Source organism: Acipenser ruthenus, chromosome 7 (assembly GCF_902713425.1).
Source record: "Acipenser ruthenus chromosome 7, fAciRut3.2 maternal haplotype, whole genome shotgun sequence".
NCBI classification, from domain to species: domain Eukaryota; kingdom Metazoa; phylum Chordata; class Actinopteri; order Acipenseriformes; family Acipenseridae; genus Acipenser; species Acipenser ruthenus.
The window spans coordinates 47,799,207-47,818,006 of NC_081195.1; the positions used below are offsets into that span (position 1 = coordinate 47,799,207).

The window sequence follows — 18,800 nt, forward strand, 5'->3', positions numbered from 1 at the left end:
AGGATTTATTTTCCTTGCCAAGTTTTGCCTTTCAGGATGGTGTGGTTTCCGGGCGTTGATGTTATTACACTTTTCTATGCCTTTACTGTGGTAAACTTTATAAGGGAGCAGCCCAAATCATAGGACCCTTTAACAATGGACAAGTTAGACCTGTTTCCACTTGAACAATGCGGCTGGTGCTACACATACAGTCGTGGACCACAGTAGCAAGCCACTCTCGTCTTTTGCCGGTGTATATGAAAATGTTCATGTTAATAAAGCTCAGAGTTTTAAGTATTAACATAATTAAAAGTAGATTTTCAGAACTGATTGATTATAGTATGCAGGCAATAATGCTGACATTTGGCAATTTAATTTTTCAATGTTTATTTGAAGCATTATATATTGCAGTTCATTTATGAGCTTCAGCAGTAAATCAGAAAATACAACTTCTTTTGGGTCCCTTGTCTTCTTCCACAACATGTCCAGCTCCAGGATGATTCAGGATAGCACTGCATAGCAGATCTATTAGCTACCATAATACACCAACTGATGGTCCTCCGATCAAATGTGAAATGATAGTTACATTGCAATCAAAGAAAAACGAAAACCATTAGATTTTTGTAACAGGTAATATTGATCTGTTATTATTGAGCCAGCACAATTTTCACACCCAAGTACTTTGAGCTACAAATACCATACATAATTTTTCATTCACTGTAAAAACCTTAGGGCAAAAAACATGAATCACAATTCTTTAAACTTGATCTACCAAAGACCTAATCAGAGGCTGGGGGCAAACCAACTACCTCAATTACCTGTGTAGGCATCTTCTTATAAATACCACAGTGATTTTTCAGTTTTCCCAGGCTTTTTTATTTTTATAGTTATACTGTTCATTTACCATGTATGCTTTACTATACCTCTATGGGCTTTACAGTGGTTACATATGTTTTACCATGCTTTCACACTTTGGTATGCTTTTACTATGGGAAACTTTAGCAAGGGTCTTAGCTGCTATACAGAAGCAACTGATCCTTTTCGTCAGGTAGTTAGCACTAATATTGCTTACTTTGTACTGTATGATCAGTGTTGATCAATAGTATCTGTAATGAGTGTTCTATCTTCAAAAACAATCTGTTATACTGTAGCCAAAAGTTCACAAATGTGAAAACAAAAGACATTTAGCATTCTTTATTGCTATTAGTAATTGAAAACCATCGGGACTGTATTGAAACAGCAATAAAGTGCACTACCACAATAATAAAACAGAAAAAATACACTGCTTTGAATCTTAATAAGCTTAACCAATAGCCAGTTTTTTTTTGCCATTGCGGAAATTGCCTCCTGTGAACGAAGGCCAGTGCAATTCTATTCAGCGGCATTAACAACCATTTATTGGGTTTAAAAAGCAGGTTTTTTTCTCACTGTTCCAATGGCAGGTTTGGCATATTTTCATATCATACTTAGGGGGCTTGTTAGACATATGCTGCATAAAGGGACAGTGTCCTCTGAAGGAGACAAGGGGCTGTGTTCTGATCACAGCGCAAATGCAAACGGCGCTTGGCCCTGATTCTGTGGCGCAAAAATGGGGCGGAGACATAAAAAAACCCACTGCACTGAAATGGTATTCTGAAGACATGTCCTGTGCCGTTAGAGCGCCTGTCCCATCGTCACGGGCCGGCATACATTTCGGGGTGTGGTATCATTAACATATTCGCCGAAGTGATTCCGATGAGCAATGGGGTCCCTTGAGCACTGCGTTAAGACCCGCTGAAACCAGGTTTATTTAGTGACGCAAACAGGAACTTTAAGAACTGAACACACTATAAAAAGCAAAGTAGTCCTAAGTGGTAAAGTTGGACTGACATAGAAAAAGGAAATCAAAGAAAGAAAAGTAAAAGAAAAAAGAACCTGACGAAAAAACGACAAAATGTAAAAAAGTAAGACTATTATTCGTAAATAATAAACAAATATATGAATTAAAAAAAAAAATCCTATTTTACAGATACATAGCAACTAGTCTCTGTTTTGAATGACGAGTTGAAATCAAACAACAGCACGCAGTCTGATTAGTTTCAGAAACTTTATTTAAGCATATCACAGTAAAAACACAGGCACGTCGCATCTCTTCTAAAGCCAGGAGAAGGAGGCTTTGACTTTATGAACACACACTGTGAACAAGTAACTGAACAAACAGCATGATCAGGATTAACACATACAGATAACTAGATTATTTTTAATTACTAAAACTTTTTTTATTTTATTTATTTTGCTAATAAATGTTAGGACCTAACAGTATGTTAAATACCGAAATGTACACAAATGCACGAACATGCACTCAAATGCAAAAAAAAAAAAAAAAGTTAGCTGTACTTAATATTCCATGAGAATTAAAGCCCTGGTTATATTGAAACTCTAGTACATTACAAGCTCAGAGGGAATGTGATGTGGCACTTCATGTCCCGCTAGAAAATGAATCAGCTGCTGCTACTGGTAGACAGATCAGGGAGGGTAGTAAGTATTTTACACTTTACATGTAGTAATGTCAATGTCATGAAATAATGTAACGTATAATTATCATAAATAATAAATGATTGCCCTATGTGCTTCTACATCTTTTATTAATATAGCAATCTCCTCTGTCGTGAAGCATGGTTTACGTATTCTCTCGACGAGTGACCTACTACTTGCTGTTCTGATTTGCACTGTTTTTTCTTGCTCTGTGCTAGTGCCGCGCGACATGATTGCCACTTCTTAATTTATTTATTTATTTATATTCAAGAAAACATAAAAAACAGATGATAGCCACTTATACATTCAAAATGGAGCCTTGCGGTGATGCAAGCACATTCTGTCTCTGATTGGCGGGGCACTGTCACTGCTCCACTAAACACGCTTGTGCTGGGTTTTTATTTTTTATCAGAATCGCACTTTTGGAGAAGCCACACCCTACGGAGCAGATGCCTTTGACTTCAACCTCCACGTCTGCGATTTCACTCGTTTCATCAGAATCGAGCCCATGATGTTCATCCACTGTAACATTTGGTCCTGGGTTGTAAAGCAAAGGCAAAATTTCTACCTATTTACCCCACACTTTCCTGACAGCAACTCATTTGTCTCTTTCACATCGGTTGGTTCAGGTATGATTATTAAAGCGAATCGCACAAGCAATGATGTAAAATGTTTCAAGTGACATAGTGGCTGGATGTATAGCCCTACCAGTTTCTGTATTTCACAAACTAGCAGTTGCTTCTCCTTTGGATCTGTACAATGTATGCATGCATACTATCATAATCATTCTCTTTCCATTTTGCACCAAGTACATGCCTGCCTTCCAAGTTGGTCATTTCCTGCATTATACTTTTGATTGCTGGTGGTATGAAAAAATCAAATGCTGATACTAGATCATGAATGTCTGTAACAGCACTTCTAGTAGGCCTAGGAAACATTTTCATGACCTTGGAATTTGCCAGCCTACCTTGATTCATACGTATAGATGCTGCCTGTGCTATATTTCCATCTTTTGACTTGAATGTTTCATCCACATTAGAAGCAATGGGCTGGAGATGAGAGTTTAATTTTCCACCTCTTCCCTTTGATGTTGCAGTCAGTGTTGGCATCTTCAGACTCATCAGAGGATAATTCATGGTAATCAGGATCATCATTATTGTTTTTAGTTTCTGACAACTCTTCTTCCACTTCACTGTCTAACAGCTTGCAACTACTAATTTTTGAACTAGCAGAGAAAAGGAGCCTGTACTAACCTTTGCCCTACACTTGAATAAACCTTGTTTCTAATCATCTCTCAAGACAGGTGCCACCATTTTCAGATATAATAATAATAATAATAATAATAATAATAATAATAATAATAATAATAATAATAATAATAATAATAAAGGACCAAGGTAAAGCATTGTATTTTCTTCATGCATATAAAGCTGAATAGATAAATACCTCAGGTCATATTGACCCGAGGCATTATGTTTGTATATAAAATTTGTTCTAAAAAAATAAACATCTCAAAGTTCTTATACTCTGTTTTTAAGTTTGTTGCCCCAATCTAGGAAAAGTAACATTTATGGTCAATGGAAACCAGTGTCGGGTCAAATAGACCCAAAATACAGGGTTTTAAAAAAAATATGCACATTTCTATAATTATAATTCCTGTTGATATATAAACTACAGAGGAGGAGTAATCGTTTGGTGTTTTAAGATGATCAGATCCCTTTTAATGCCCCATCCTGGCACTTTTGTCATAGTTTGGCTTTTTGCTGACTCCCATCGCACCTCTCTGAAATTTTGAACCTGCTTTGAGTTTCATTTCTTTATCGTGGCTCACTTAATTTTCTTTGCCATGGTTTATGACATTGCTTTTATGTGCATTATATTAGGAGACACTGCATACATTCCTGACTTGAAATCTCAGAACCCGTGCCATTTCTCTCAATTGTATACTTGTTTACATATACCTTTCATTCGACTTTAGTGCTATGTCACACTTCTAAAAGTCTGACATCCACTTGGCCTAAGCTTTCATGTCACTCCTCCATGATCCTGACTGGTCCTTATTATCTGAGTTTATACTCTATGTAAACTGGAACTCTGCCATTAATCCTGATTCATGATAATGTAAACCCTGAGTGTGTTCTGTTTGTGTGTGTATTTAGTTAAAAACACAGAAAGGGTTAATTCCCTGCCTATGACAAAACTCCAATATTGGTCTCTGCTGGGAACCTCTTGCATATGTCAATCAAGATATGTTTAATCTAGATTGGATCTTGATTATCATTGGGCTGCTCAAGCTGAAGAGCTGTATAAACATGAGGCGGAAAGGCTTTTCATTGCAATGAATGGAGGCAGGTTACAGGATAGCAGCAAAGATCAACCTGCTCCAAGCAAGCTTCCAAGCAAGCTTCCAGCACCAGTTCTTGCTGCATAGGAGCTTATTCTGTTGTATAACTGTTGGGTGTCAGAAGGTTCTGTGACCCAGAGCCGTTGTATGAGATTACTGTAACAGTCCTGAGTAAAGGCAGTTTTGATTTGTGTGTTTGAAAAACATGTTGTTTTGAGTCTTGTGAAAGAAAAAAGTAAAACATTCAATAACATTGTGCTGATACACATTAAAAATGTAACATTTTGTGTGTGGACTTCCTTTCTTTTTGCCTGTACTCCTGTGTGACCATCCTGGGTTGGACAAAACATTGTGATAACATATACAGTAGTACTAATAAAAAATTACAGGTACATGTGTGTCCTGCACAAATTACTTTGTTACTATTGCAACAAATCTCAGTTTATGATCATTCAATAGGTTATCGAATGATCTCCACTCCAAATTTCCCTGAAGGCATAAGTGAGTAATCAATAATAACTGGCCTATCCCTTCAGATCAACACCTTAAGCCTTATTTTTAGTGTTATGGCAGGTGTTTTGCATCCAACCCCCATATTTAGTATTTGCATGTAGTAATTCAGAAATACATCAGATTATTATGTTGGGAAAATTTAACAGAGATACAGTTTTATTTTACAGTAATTGTAGTAAATAAGGATACATTAATACATTTCTTACTTCAAAGAACTGAAACACAACATAAACACATTCAACAAGCCAGTCTTGTTAAACAAGGTGACAGCTTTTATTTTGGACCTCTGTATCTAATAAATAGATGTAATATATGCAGCCTGTTAAAGATGTTAAATGAACCACAAAGGTCAGATGACAGAGATTTCAGGCCTGGGCTCCCTCTTCTTGCCTTTGCCCTGTGTGGGGCTCTATGGAGTCTTTTTCTTCATTCAAATCACATAATGTATGTATTTTCCAAGAGTTAAGGTCTTTTCTTACATTTTTGGCTTTTTAGTTTCTCGAACCACATATGGATTGCAATGGGAATCCTATTGGATTCTGTGTCAGATAGCTGAAGTTAGCTGTGATCCTTCTTGCTCAGGTAACAGTAAGTGCTTCAAATCAGGTGGAAGAAGATGAAAGCCTAGTCCAAACAAAGATGGAAAAATCCTCAGAATCAGCGGTGCCAAATGAATAGTATAAATGGCATGGGTCACGTGACCCTAGTGTGCCATTTTGAAATCCATGTTACACCTAGAAAACAAAGAGAAAAATATATATATAAATAACTAAATAGACATACTGTTCTAATATTTTTATATATAAGAAGAAAGTTTGTCTGTCTGTTTCTTTATGCATTCGGAATGCATGGCCTCCTCTTTCATCCAGGTGAAGGTCGACAGCTATGTTTGGATCCAAACGTTTGACCCCCTGGGGTACTTTATTTAGTAATACTAAATAAACAGTAGCCATGTACCTCAAATTAAAGACCCCCTCCCCCCCCCCAAAAAAAGCAAAAAATTAAAACATTGTGCGACACCCAAGATTGGTAACTTACAGGAAACCGTAAGGCTACCGTTCCCCAATTTGTCATGCATGAAATATTTAATTTCCCCAGGCAATGCCGGGTACTTCAGCTAGTATATATATTTCAAAAGTTACAACAATTTGCACTTGTGTTATTCCTTTGAAAGCATTAGTAATGATTACTGTATACAAAGTCAATTTATTAATTAATGAGTAATCTAGACTTTTTCACTTCACTAGTGAAAGTTGCTAAATTGATGATTAAGCTGAGAAAATTACTGAGCTGCTTTTGTATTCTGCAGTGTATGAGAGGTGCTGTTTCTGCAGTATCAGCATCGATACAGTGACGATGGTTATGGAATAGTTTTATTTTAATTCACACAGTAGCCTATAAATTGAACTAGAATGCCAGAAGTGACAAGAACCAAATATAAATATTTATAAATATAAAGTAAATATTACAGCTGCTGGAAATGTTTGACACATTTGTTAGACACAGCAAATTGCATTATATTGTGTATTCTACAAAGCCATTCATACATTTCTGCCTTGTGTCTAGCCAAAAACAGAACATACAGACACAGGCACAGATGCATGCAACGACTATACAATATATTTCATTGATTTAGATATTTTGCTAATACACAGGTTGACAGTATTTTTAGAAGTTTGAATTTTTTATTTTTTTTTTACTGTGGGCCCAATTTTGATGGACACTAAAAAAATGGAAGGCAACATCCAAACTCAAGAGCGCTGGCGTTGCTATATGCCTTATCTCCTGTGCTGTGAATTTGAACAGAACAAAGGCTGTCGTGACTTGGTTAGCACTGACCAATCCACGGAAAGTGGGAGGCAGAAAGGGTTAGCAAATCAAAAGAAGCTGTCTTCCCATTTAAAGTTGATTATTTCTTACTGAGCATGTATTTTCAATTTTCATTTTTTTTATTAATAATAATAAATAATAATAATAATAATAATAATAATAATAATAATAATAATAATAATAATAATAACAACAACAGATGATGCCAGTTACAAGATGGTCAATGCTGGATAAAGGTATGTACAAATAAAACAGAGGGTATCTTCCTGGAAATATATTGTAGTCAAATTATATTATTTTACATTTAATACATTCAACTATTTAACAAAGGGGATGACTTTTAGCAAATAGTAGCTACTTTTGATAGCGGTTTCTCTATGCAAAAGGCTTGCTTGGTGGAGGTTTGTTTACTATAGATCGCAAAGGCAAACCTTTGCCTCGCCTTCAAAATTGCCTAGTTAAAATGATAATGAGGCCACTCCCCAGGTTTTTTTGGGCGGTAGTGCAGGTCTGGTGGTAGTGCAAAAAGTGCTACCAAAATCGCAGGGCAAAGTCTGAGACTTTGTGCCCACTTATAATCTGACGCAAATTACCTTTGTCTTAACGTTGCCTCTCTACAATTCAAATTGGGCCAGTATGTTTTGTGCACACGAAGTGACAAAGACAATTTTTGTCTTGCAGACTTAAATTATACTGCTTGAAGGCCAACTATTAATTAGATAATTTGTATTGGAGTAGAATAATGTATTCTGTCGTAATTGACCTTAAATGGAAACACAAAAAAGAATATTATGGGTTTACAGTATTGGCATTTTTGCCATGTTAGCTCAACTAAGGAAAGCAGCTGTGAAAAACATATTAGATATTGATTTCCTTCAAATCCTTGCATGCACCATTAATTAGATTTGTATTGTACACATTACAGACTTACAGTATGAGTGTTCACAGCTGAATGTTATCCCTCTAACTAATGTATCTCTGCCAATTGTCGGGGGAATTGACTTGGCCATAATTTATGTTCTGTACGTTGTGAGGGTTTCTTAGAGCTTGTCCTTCAAGACTGGGATGAAGTGTTTCAAATGTAATCGCAAAAGATGAGTGTGTTTGGAAAATAAGTTGTCTGTAAAAGAATAATAATGCTTTGACATGCCTCATCAAAAAACATTTTCAATTTTCCTGATGGGTCTTTGAGATGTACGCTCAAAGTTTATATATAATGTGGTAGGACTGTATTGTGAAGATAATTCTCTCTTGAATGAATGCGTCCTTCATGTGAATGCATTTTAATGGCAATATACATGTATCCTCTTACACCAAGTACTGTAATCCCCAGTCCATGAAATATAATCTTTATGGACTGATAACATATCAGGTTTGTCAATGACAGAACATAGAATCCAGAATTTTCTATTAAATGAGCTTCATGTTTTTTTTTTTTTTTTTTAAAGAAAACGTTTAACCTTTTCAACACCAATGACAAGGAATATAGTATAATTTAACAGAAAATAGACCCCCATTATCTCAGTTCAAATATATTTTTTTACTTTTCCTCTGTTATATACCACTGTTTGTTAATAGCAATTAATAACAAAATTAATATAATCTAAAGCAAAAATGCAATTTTGTGTATAATTCATATTATCAACTCCTCTGAAGGTTTTTTTGTGTTTCACTAAATGTAAAAAAAAAAAAAAAATACATTATATACGTTTTAACATAGCAGATCAGGAGACCATATATGCAGCAGTTTTAAAAAACAAAAACAATAAGTTTTAGGATAATTTCCAATCAAACAACACATGCTACAACGAGACACAACATGTCTGTTGGCCTACACATCTTTTGGTATTCAATCAGCGTTCAGACTCCTTTATTGAACATAAAACTAGCCCATACTGTTTTGTCTATTGTAACTACTTATTTTCAGATATTGGGGTCTATTTTAATGATCTAAGCAGACAGGCCTTAATACTACCACCTTAAAACTCTTACTCTTACTTTTACAGATCAATTATTTTAATCATAATATATATATATATATATATATATATATATATATATATATATATATATATATATATATATATATATAATTAGATAGACATACAAACACACACACGCAAATGTGAATGATTGACAAAAAAAAACAAAAAACCGTGTGGTCCAGTGGTTAAAGAAAAGAAAAATTGTAACCAGAAGGTCACCGGGCTCAAATCCCGGCTCACTCACTGACTCACTCTGTGACCTTGAACAAATCACTTAACCTCCTTGTGCTCCATCTTTCGGGTGAGAAGTGACTCTGCAGCTGATGCATAGTTCACACACCCTAGTCTTTGCAAGTCGCCTTAGATAAAGGTGTCTGTTAAATAAACTAATAATCATCATCATAATAATAATTATTATTATTACATCAGAGCATTTCGGACTACAAGTCCTTCTTCAGCTTTTCTCATTCAGCTATATATATATATATATATATATATATATATATATATATATATGTATATATGTATATATATATATATATATATAAATAGGACTTTGGCATATAACAAATGTTCCTGGAATGATACAGACATCCTTACATTCAACTATTGCATATTTTTATTTGTAGCAAAAAGACATGAAACCATTTTCGTGTTTCTGTACTAGTTTGACTTGTATCATGCCTGGATGTCTCTGATTTTACACCAGGTACATTACACAGTCCTTGAGCAGGTTCTACCCAATACTAATCACATAAAATGCACACTAATGCAATATGGCTGCATGTCAAGTACTAAAGAAAAATGAATCACAAAATCGACCCTGGATGGCAAAAATGGTTACCAAAAGCTCTGCATAACCAATGCTAAACTTTTTCATATCTACAATAATATACCACCATATTGCAGCAATTATATGCAAGACATTGTAAACTGAATGCATATTATAACAAAGCAGACCAACAACTCTTACTGTATTTGATTGTTCATGATTAACTATGTAGGAAGTACAAATAAAATAAATATACATGTACAAAAATCTAAATTTTATATTACATACTTTTTGGTGAGAACTGTTTTTTTTTATTTTGTAAAATTCACTATATTAAGGGTTTCAATCTTGACATTTTCTATTGATCAATTAATCATCCAATCAATTAATCACACCTGTTTGATAGTGATATGAAATTGTATTGAAAAACAATTACAAGTAATAGAAAAGTATTAACAATGTTATTGTAGCTGGACGGTCAGTAAAAGGAAACAGATGTTTGTGAAACCAATCCAGATAACATTTATTCTTGTGTATCCTGGATATAGTAACCTGCTTATGCCATTTCTGATTATACAGAGATATTAACTGACATTCTTGCAAGTTTGAAGCTGCCAAAGTAACGCACAGACTATATGACTGTACTACATCCAGGATCCCCATAACTCCTCTGCCGTTCCTGCAAGCCCTGCAACACATAACATTACTCCCTTAAAGCTACAGCAGCTCAATTATAAAATCAGTAATAGCTGTATATTAAACATTAGCTAGCATTACTTATTTACAGCAAATGTCTAATAATGCCAGCTAATGTTTAATATACAGTTTGAAAACATTTTTTAAGTTAGACAAAGTGAGTCATTCAAAATACATTTGTAATTGTTGCTTGTTGTGTTTTATGGGTTGGGAAGGCTCGCACCTTTTTAATTTGAACATTCATTAAGGGAGAGAGGAATACAGAACATGGAGGGCTTTCTTTTTTTTTAATCAAGTCTATAGTGCTTTTAAAAACAAAAAAAGGAGATGATGTGTGTCCGATTGTTTGTGTTTTCTGACCGAGTATAATACAGTAACATTTAAAAGTAAAAATATGTCCAGCATTGGAAATGTCTTTAGCTTAAGTTAACGCTCCTAACAGCAAACTGTAACTATATACACACTGTAGCTAAATCACTAAGCCAGCCAATTTTTCAACCCAAAAAGATTTTCAATATTCATTTTCTGATACCATTTGAAAGAAATAAGTAGAATAAAAGAAAAAACAACTTACTTGCAACTATGATAAATGCGTAGTACTACTGTGAAAGAAAAGCAGCGATGAGTAAATGTTGCAAGTTGCAAGTTTCATTATGAGATATTGTGAAATATGCACTACTATTGATACCGCACTCAGCCTGTCAAGATGAATCGATCATATGTTTTTTAAATCAATTAAAGACCACAAGTGTGATTAATCAATAAAATCCCATATATATATATATATATATATATATATATATATATATATATATATATATATATATATATATATATATATATATATATGGATGGGACGAACACAGCGGTTCTGAATAATTTTCTTTTAAGGTCTCACTGAACTGAAACATTACAGTTGAAAGCCAGTTAAACGTTTAAATCACACAATTAGGTTGTGCTGTGTGTATAATCTCCAAAGTGCTTTCAATTAAAAACACATTGTCGCCTTTTAATCTGTAAACAGGCGAGTTTCGCACGGCCGATGCAGATCCACATTACAAACACATAAGCATAACAGTGTGTAACGTCTTCAGGTAGGGTTTTAAAAAAAAAGCCTGTTGTTACAATTCTTCGATCTATTGATGTTGAGGTTTAAAAGTTTTAAATTGAAATGAGGCAAAACATACATGATAATTGGCCAGTTCCTACAGATGTCAGGACTGCCCAGTCCCTGACCACATTCCGGCGCCTCCTTAAGACTCACCTCTTCAAACAGCACCAGTAGAACTCCTCTGTTTGTATCCTAGGACACTATCACCCTTCATGTAAATGTGCTTTATTTTGCTCTTATCTGCCCCCTATTTTACTGCATTTAATCCTGTACTTCAGAATACTGTAATCTGCCAAGTGTTTAACCTGTAGTATTTTGTATTTAATCATATCCTGATGTAACTATCACTATTTAATCATATCCTGATGTAACTATCACTATTATCTGCTGTATTATTGAATTGTGGTTTGTCACACTTGTACTTTGCTTGAACAAAAGTTATTCTATTTCTTGCTCTTATTGTATTACTTGTATTGTAACACTTGAAATGTATTTGCTTACGATTGTAAGTCGCCCTGGATAAGGGCGTCTGCTAAGAAATAAATAATAATAATAATAATAATAAAAGCCGACAATTCCCTTTGAATCGAAAGCACTCTGCAGAACCTAATGACATAATTTAAGAGCGTCACCATGTTCAAATTACATGTCTTTACCGGTTTTTTGTTTTTTTTAAAACCATACATGAAGACGTTACACACTATTGTTATGCTTATGTATTTATAATGTGGATCTGCATCGGCCACGTGAAACTCACCTGTCTACAGATTAAAAGGCAACAATGTGTTTTTAATTGAAAGCACTTTGGAGATATACACAGAGCACAACCTAACGTAAGTGACGCGTTTGTGAACTTCGCAGAGTCTTCTGGGAATTGAATTATAGTTCGGCACGGTGATGTTGTAGTGCTGTTATGTGCAGTCGCTGTAATAGTCTGCACTGTAATGTCCGTCACGGTAATGTCGTAGCGCTGTTATGGGCAGTCACTGTAGTGGTCTGCACGGTCTTGGATTCGTAGTGATGTTGTGATAGGATGAGTAATGGTTCAAAATACTGAAACATTTAGTGTTTTTTCTTGATTGATCTTTTTTCCCCAAACTAACTATTTTTATGATGTTGTTCTCTTGTGGTAAATATTCTGTTTGATTTAGATGCCTGTCATTGTAACCATCCATGCTTATTGAAAATGGAACTATTGAAGAATGGAACTGTATGAATTATATATATATTTATATATAATTGTTTATCTCCTCAGGTTCATAAAAAATAACAATTACTTCAGTATGTGTAAAACTCAACATATAATTCAAGGTGCTTCGATACTAAGTCTCTTATGTGACAGGGCATACAGTACATGGTTATCTTGTTGCTGTGCTCTTATTGGAGCCTTCAGTATTTTCTCAGACCAGTTTCTCCAAAAACCACCAATTAATGCAGAGTCAAAAAAAGATTTAAACCAGGTGGTAATACTTTTTTCTGTCTGAAAGCTGAATATATATCATTCAATGGGCCCTTGCAATTTATACAAGTTGACCTTGTCCACGAAGAGCGTTGTGTCCACTTCAAAATATTCTTTGTTCTTTGGTCTGCAATATGAGTGTGAGGAAATGAGTCCATTCCAGAGAGCTGAATCCACAAGAACAGGTCCATCTTGCCCATATTGTTTTTTTGTGTAAACTCTCCATGAAAGAAGTTGAATCCTCATTAAACCAGGCCATTCTGCTTTAACCAAGAAAACAAAATCAAGTCCAACAGCAGTATGAAACATTTAATGTAAAATTAAAACCACAGTACTGCTAATGCCCAAACCCATCTCTGATATCTACAGTACATTCCTCGGTCCTGAATTCCAGTATGGTGTTGATCAGGCTTCAGCTCATAGCATAAGAAATGAAGCTGTCCTTTGCGATACAGAGAAACAGACAATTGAGCTGATGACATACAACAGATGATCCACAGCAGTGAAACTTGACTATGGTAAGTAGCTCACACAGTCTAAACCGCTCCTATGAAGATTCTCTGTTGCTACATTTGTCAGGAGACCTGTAAATCAATAAGAATACATGAGTAAACAGCTTGCTTTACAGTCAATGTTGTTTTTGTTTGTGTTATAATTTGTCACACAGCTCCCTACAAAATGAGTAGCTTACAAAATATTCAACACTTAAAAGTGTGAAGAGTGTTAAAAAATGTATATCATACACTGTGATTTTAAGATGCATACCATTACGGAAAAAAAAAAAAAAAACAATTTATTGATTTACAAATTTACCACATTTTCTAAAAACATTTATATTCAGCATGTGCATTATTATTAGGCTTCTGACTATACATACTGAATGCATTATTTACATACCCAAGCACCTTATTTCATATTTAGAAAAAAAAAATTCAAATTTTCATTAAATTGGGTGCAAAATGTTAAAGATTTTATATTAGCAACACATTTCACATAAGGGGCTGTTCATAAAGCCTTCACTCCGGAGTTATATTATAACAATACACCCACATAATCAGAATAAGATATGTGGAACATTGAGCTATCTTGAGGAATATTAATGGAATATTTGTTAATGTAAACAGCTTATAGCAAATACTTGTCTTTCTCTGTTTCTGTGCAAGTGTGAAGCCATCGTCCCTGAAGTTAGGGATTTAGAATACCTGTGACTGGCATTTGTTAACCTACCTCAACACTGTAAGGGACCCAGGGCCCCACTAATAATAGAACATCTGAGGCACACAGCATTTGTGTTAACACTGGCAGGAAGCATGTATTAATTAAGTATGTAAATAAATAGCCAAGCTTGTTTAAAACTTTGTGATACAAAGTACAAATTTACACTACTGACCATCTCAGCGTCCTTGCAACTTTATTCCTAACCACCTACTGCTGAAGCATCTGTAGTAGATCAACATACAAAGCAAGGCAACTGTCAAGCCAACACATAGTATTATTCATAAGAGTTGGAAGGGATTTTTTTTTTTCATGAATCCTTGTATATATGCTATATTTTTATTTTGTACTGCAGCATCAAGCTGTCAGCTCTGGAAACACACACTGTTTATTATGAATTAACATTTAAAGACCATCATAAACATTTATCAAACTGTAAACTATAACCTAACAGTAAAAAAAAAAAAAAAATACATAATAGTTGATAATACAAGCTTAAATTCCTTTAATTAATCTGTATTACAACATTTAACGTACTTACTGTATGTACGTACATTCTTTCTGCCAGCGGCGACACACAAATGCTGTGTGCCCCAAATGTACTATTATGTGTGGATCCCTACCAGTTTGGAGCCAGGTTAATATTCCTCTAATAATCCCCATATCTCATTCTGAACACTCTTATTCAGAATACCGCTTACCTTATTCGGAATGTGTTGTTTACATGAGTGGAATACTTGTTAAAGGCTTCTAGTCAAAACGTTTGTTATTTAATTTTATTTTATTTTAGTATTTCCTATTTTCCTATTTTTTGTGGTATTCAAACCTAGAGGGGGTAGAAATCTGAACACTTCTATACTGAACACCATAGTTGCACTGTCCTGCTAATGGACATCAGCTCCCAGCCAATTTGGAACTTAATTTCCAAAAATGACGTTGCTTTTGCAGCCTCTGTACTAAATATTATGTAATACTATTTTTGAAGCTGACACATTAAATTTAGAAGTACATTTACTACACTAGTCTAATTGTTAAAAAAAAACAAAAAAAAAACTGCTTGTAGATACTAGAATGACACAAACAACATTCATTTAAAGAAGTCACTTGCAGTCATGTTAGCACTGGTTTGAAATTAACATGGATTACGGAGGTTAACAAACATGTCTTCTCACACACAAATATGCCAGTTCATAACTATAAAATATCTTACAACAGACTGCAATTTCATTGTATAAAATAATTTGATCCACAGTGCCCTCTAGCTATACAGCAGTACTAACATGGAATTAACACACATTTTTAAAACTACAGAAAGACATCTCATATCTCAGTGGAACTCCTTGGGCAATAAAAGACACTCACTCCTGTTGCTTTCATTACTACAATAGCTACACATTATCCAGCAGTAAGCATGTCAATCTTACAAATTCCTTTACTACAATTATAACTGCATATTAAAATAAAGTTTTCTAAGTTTTCTGTAAAGTTTTCTGTAAGACATTCTCTAATGGTATATAAATGCTAAGCATTAATATGTTTTTTTGTAGCTATACATAATTACTGTACACAGAATGATGCAAAAGCTTGGGCCTTAAAAGGGGTGAAAAAACCATTAGAAACATCAGCCACACAAAGATTCTCAGGTGCTGAAAACTGTGCAGTGTGATTTGAAACCTATACTGCAGATAAGCTCACAACGGTTCACATGGACCAATTCAGAAAGGATGGCAACCATAAATATATATATATATATATATATATATATATATATATATATATATATATATATATATATATATATATATATAAGCTATTAGAATGTACATACTTTTCATATTAGACTACATGATAATGATCTTACAGTGGTGGGCCTAAACATGGCAACTGTTTTGATCATTAAAATATGGTCCTTTATGTAAGGCTATGAAAAGCATCTCTAACAGTGAATGTGAGTTTGCTTTTATCTTAAGAAAGTAGAACTTCAAGGGGGCTCCATTTTAGTGGTGACATTGTAATACATGGTATTAAATCACAATGATATATGTGTTACCGGTAGTATTATAAATACACACATTAGACTGTGATACCGTTGTTTTGTTAGATACTTATTTACCTTGTTTAAATGCTAAAACTTTAACTCTCCTGCAAGAAAGAAAACTGCAAATCACTGGTTGGAGAGGCCAGTTGCTAAGGGAACAACTTACAGCCTAGCTGAAAGGAGCCCATATCCCTGCTCCTTGAATAGTAATTTCTGAGATGATTTTTAAACATTAAAATACTAACATACATTTTAAAGAAAAATGACATACATATATGTGACCGTGCAAACATATGCAGTTGGAACAGTATGTACAATTATATAAAAGTAATGTAAACTTTCCACTACTATGATACAGTGTTATTTAGTTTTATCACAAGTGCATGTGCATATTTATAATGGAAAATAGGGTAATGTTTGCAATTATGTAAAATCTTAGTTAAAGTATTTTTTTGTACCTTCAGTGTTGTTATGGCCTCTCTGGTTTGCTGTTTTGTTGTTTTTTCGCATCTGCTCTTGACAAGTAGCTGTTTTTCGTTGCCAGTCGGGTTCGCAAAACATTCCACCATGTTTGTTTATGTTTTGAAAGGGAATTCCGTGACGTCATAGTGCCTGAAATTATAGGTATGGTTTTGTTGTTTTATAGTAAAGGGCGGGAATTCTACAATATGATTAGTTGAAACGCTTGCAGCAAATTTCACACAGTTATGCATCAGTTTGATATTACACTATGGAAATAAAACTAAAGTATTTATGTATTTGCATTCTCTTAAGCTGCACTGTACTTTGCCTTGACAGTTCATAATCAATATGTCACAGTTTCTCACTGTTGCCAAAAACCTATGGCAAGCCAAATTATCATTTAGAGATATCTCAAATGAATTTATAGATCTCTCTAAATCATTTCCAGATATCGCTCAATATTTGAAGATATCATGAAGATATCTTCAGATATTTAAAGATCTATAAATACTTTTCAGATATCTCTAAATCATTTAGAGATATCTCCAAATAACTTCCTGTTCATTTAAAGATATCTCTAAATCACTTAAAGATATCTCAAAATAACATCCCGTTCATTTAAAAATATCTCTAAACCATTTGGATATATTTCCAAATGAACAGAAAGTGATTTAGAGATATCTTTAAATGAACAGGAAGTCATTTAGAGATATCTTCAAATGATGTAGAGATATCGTCAAAACCCTCATTTTAAGATATCTAAATTACGTACTAGAAAAATCTACATGGTTTCCATATTTTTTAAAAATATCTGTAAATTAATTTGAGATATCCACTTCATTTTTAGATATCTCTAATTGATTTACACTCACAGTGCCTCAATATTCAATGGCCCACATTCACTTCCTGTTTGGTAAACTAAGTATGGCACACAGAGTTTAATGTCATCCCAGATTAAATTGGTGCGTGTAGTTAAAATTGTTTCATGGGTCCATGGTTACTTGTCATACCAGCTATGGAAACATATACTGTACCTTGTTTACATGGTTTTGGCAATCTATCATACTAAAGTATATGGTCACAAAAGTAAAACAAGGCAGGTTGCAATGGATTTTTCAAATTAATTTTGGCAAAAGCATATACATTTTTTTTTTAACTAAGACTTAATTATTTTTTCAAACTAGAAATACTCTGATTGTACTAGATTCATGTTCTGTTCTTTTTATTTAATAGACAAAATGAGCTAGCAACAACTCAAGCTCATTTAGTGGAATAAGGCACAGTTCGCAAGTCTGAAAAGTAAGTGATGAGTTTTATATCTGTTGCATTTTTTGGATGATTCACCTGTTTTCTTGTTCCGAGATGAACATTTGTCAGTTGGATCTCCTTTTAGAAAACTGCACTGCACTACTGCTTAGGTATGTGAAATAGGACATTTTCAAATTGGCACTAAAGAACAGTATGATACAAGATGTTGTTCACTGTCATTTTAAGTTACCAACTTTGCCAGTTTGTTTTTCCATTTAGGAAAACATTGTGTAAAGGCAAAACTTCAGTAAATGTGTCCCTGTGTTTCTTCCAGAGGTTGTATTTCTTCTACATTGTGAACTATTTAAAAAAAAAAAAGTATGTTTCATATTATTTAAATGTTAGAATATAGTTAGCTTATAAGGTTAGCACGAGTATAATCACTGGCTTTATAATGAATTCCTAGCTTGTCTTAACAGAAAGGTCATGGTTGACCTTATCGGGACATGAAGCAGCAAAGCAGATGAAATGTAATGAACCTAAGAAGCAAACAAGCTTGGGTGATGACAGGGACCAGGATACAGTGGTGACACTGCCATTAGTCAACTCCACTGAGGTACACTCACTGCTATTT

At 34.1% G+C, this 18,800-nt stretch overlaps 1 protein-coding gene across 6 annotated transcripts in view; it reads right to left on the minus strand.

Moving 5' to 3' along the window:
- Positions 1–2,057: 2,057 nt before the first annotated feature.
- The window catches only part of tafa5a (TAFA chemokine like family member 5a), a 115,956-nt gene continuing 99,213 nt past the window's right edge, over positions 2,058–18,800 (minus strand). For 4 of the 6 annotated variants that reach the window (XR_004546493.3, XR_009329174.1, XR_004546494.3 and 1 more), the window contains 2 exons: positions 16,915–17,068; positions 11,475–13,787 (listed from right to left, as the gene is read on the minus strand). Coding sequence is in view for 2 of the 6 variants with exons in the window: in XM_059027173.1 (XP_058883156.1) it covers positions 13,779–13,787 (9 nt within the window). In the remaining 4 variants the exon portion in view is untranslated. Of the gene's footprint in view, positions 6,085–11,474; positions 13,788–16,914; positions 17,069–18,800 lie in introns of those variants that run through there. The other 2 variants (XM_059027174.1, XM_059027173.1) reach the window with 2 other exon arrangements.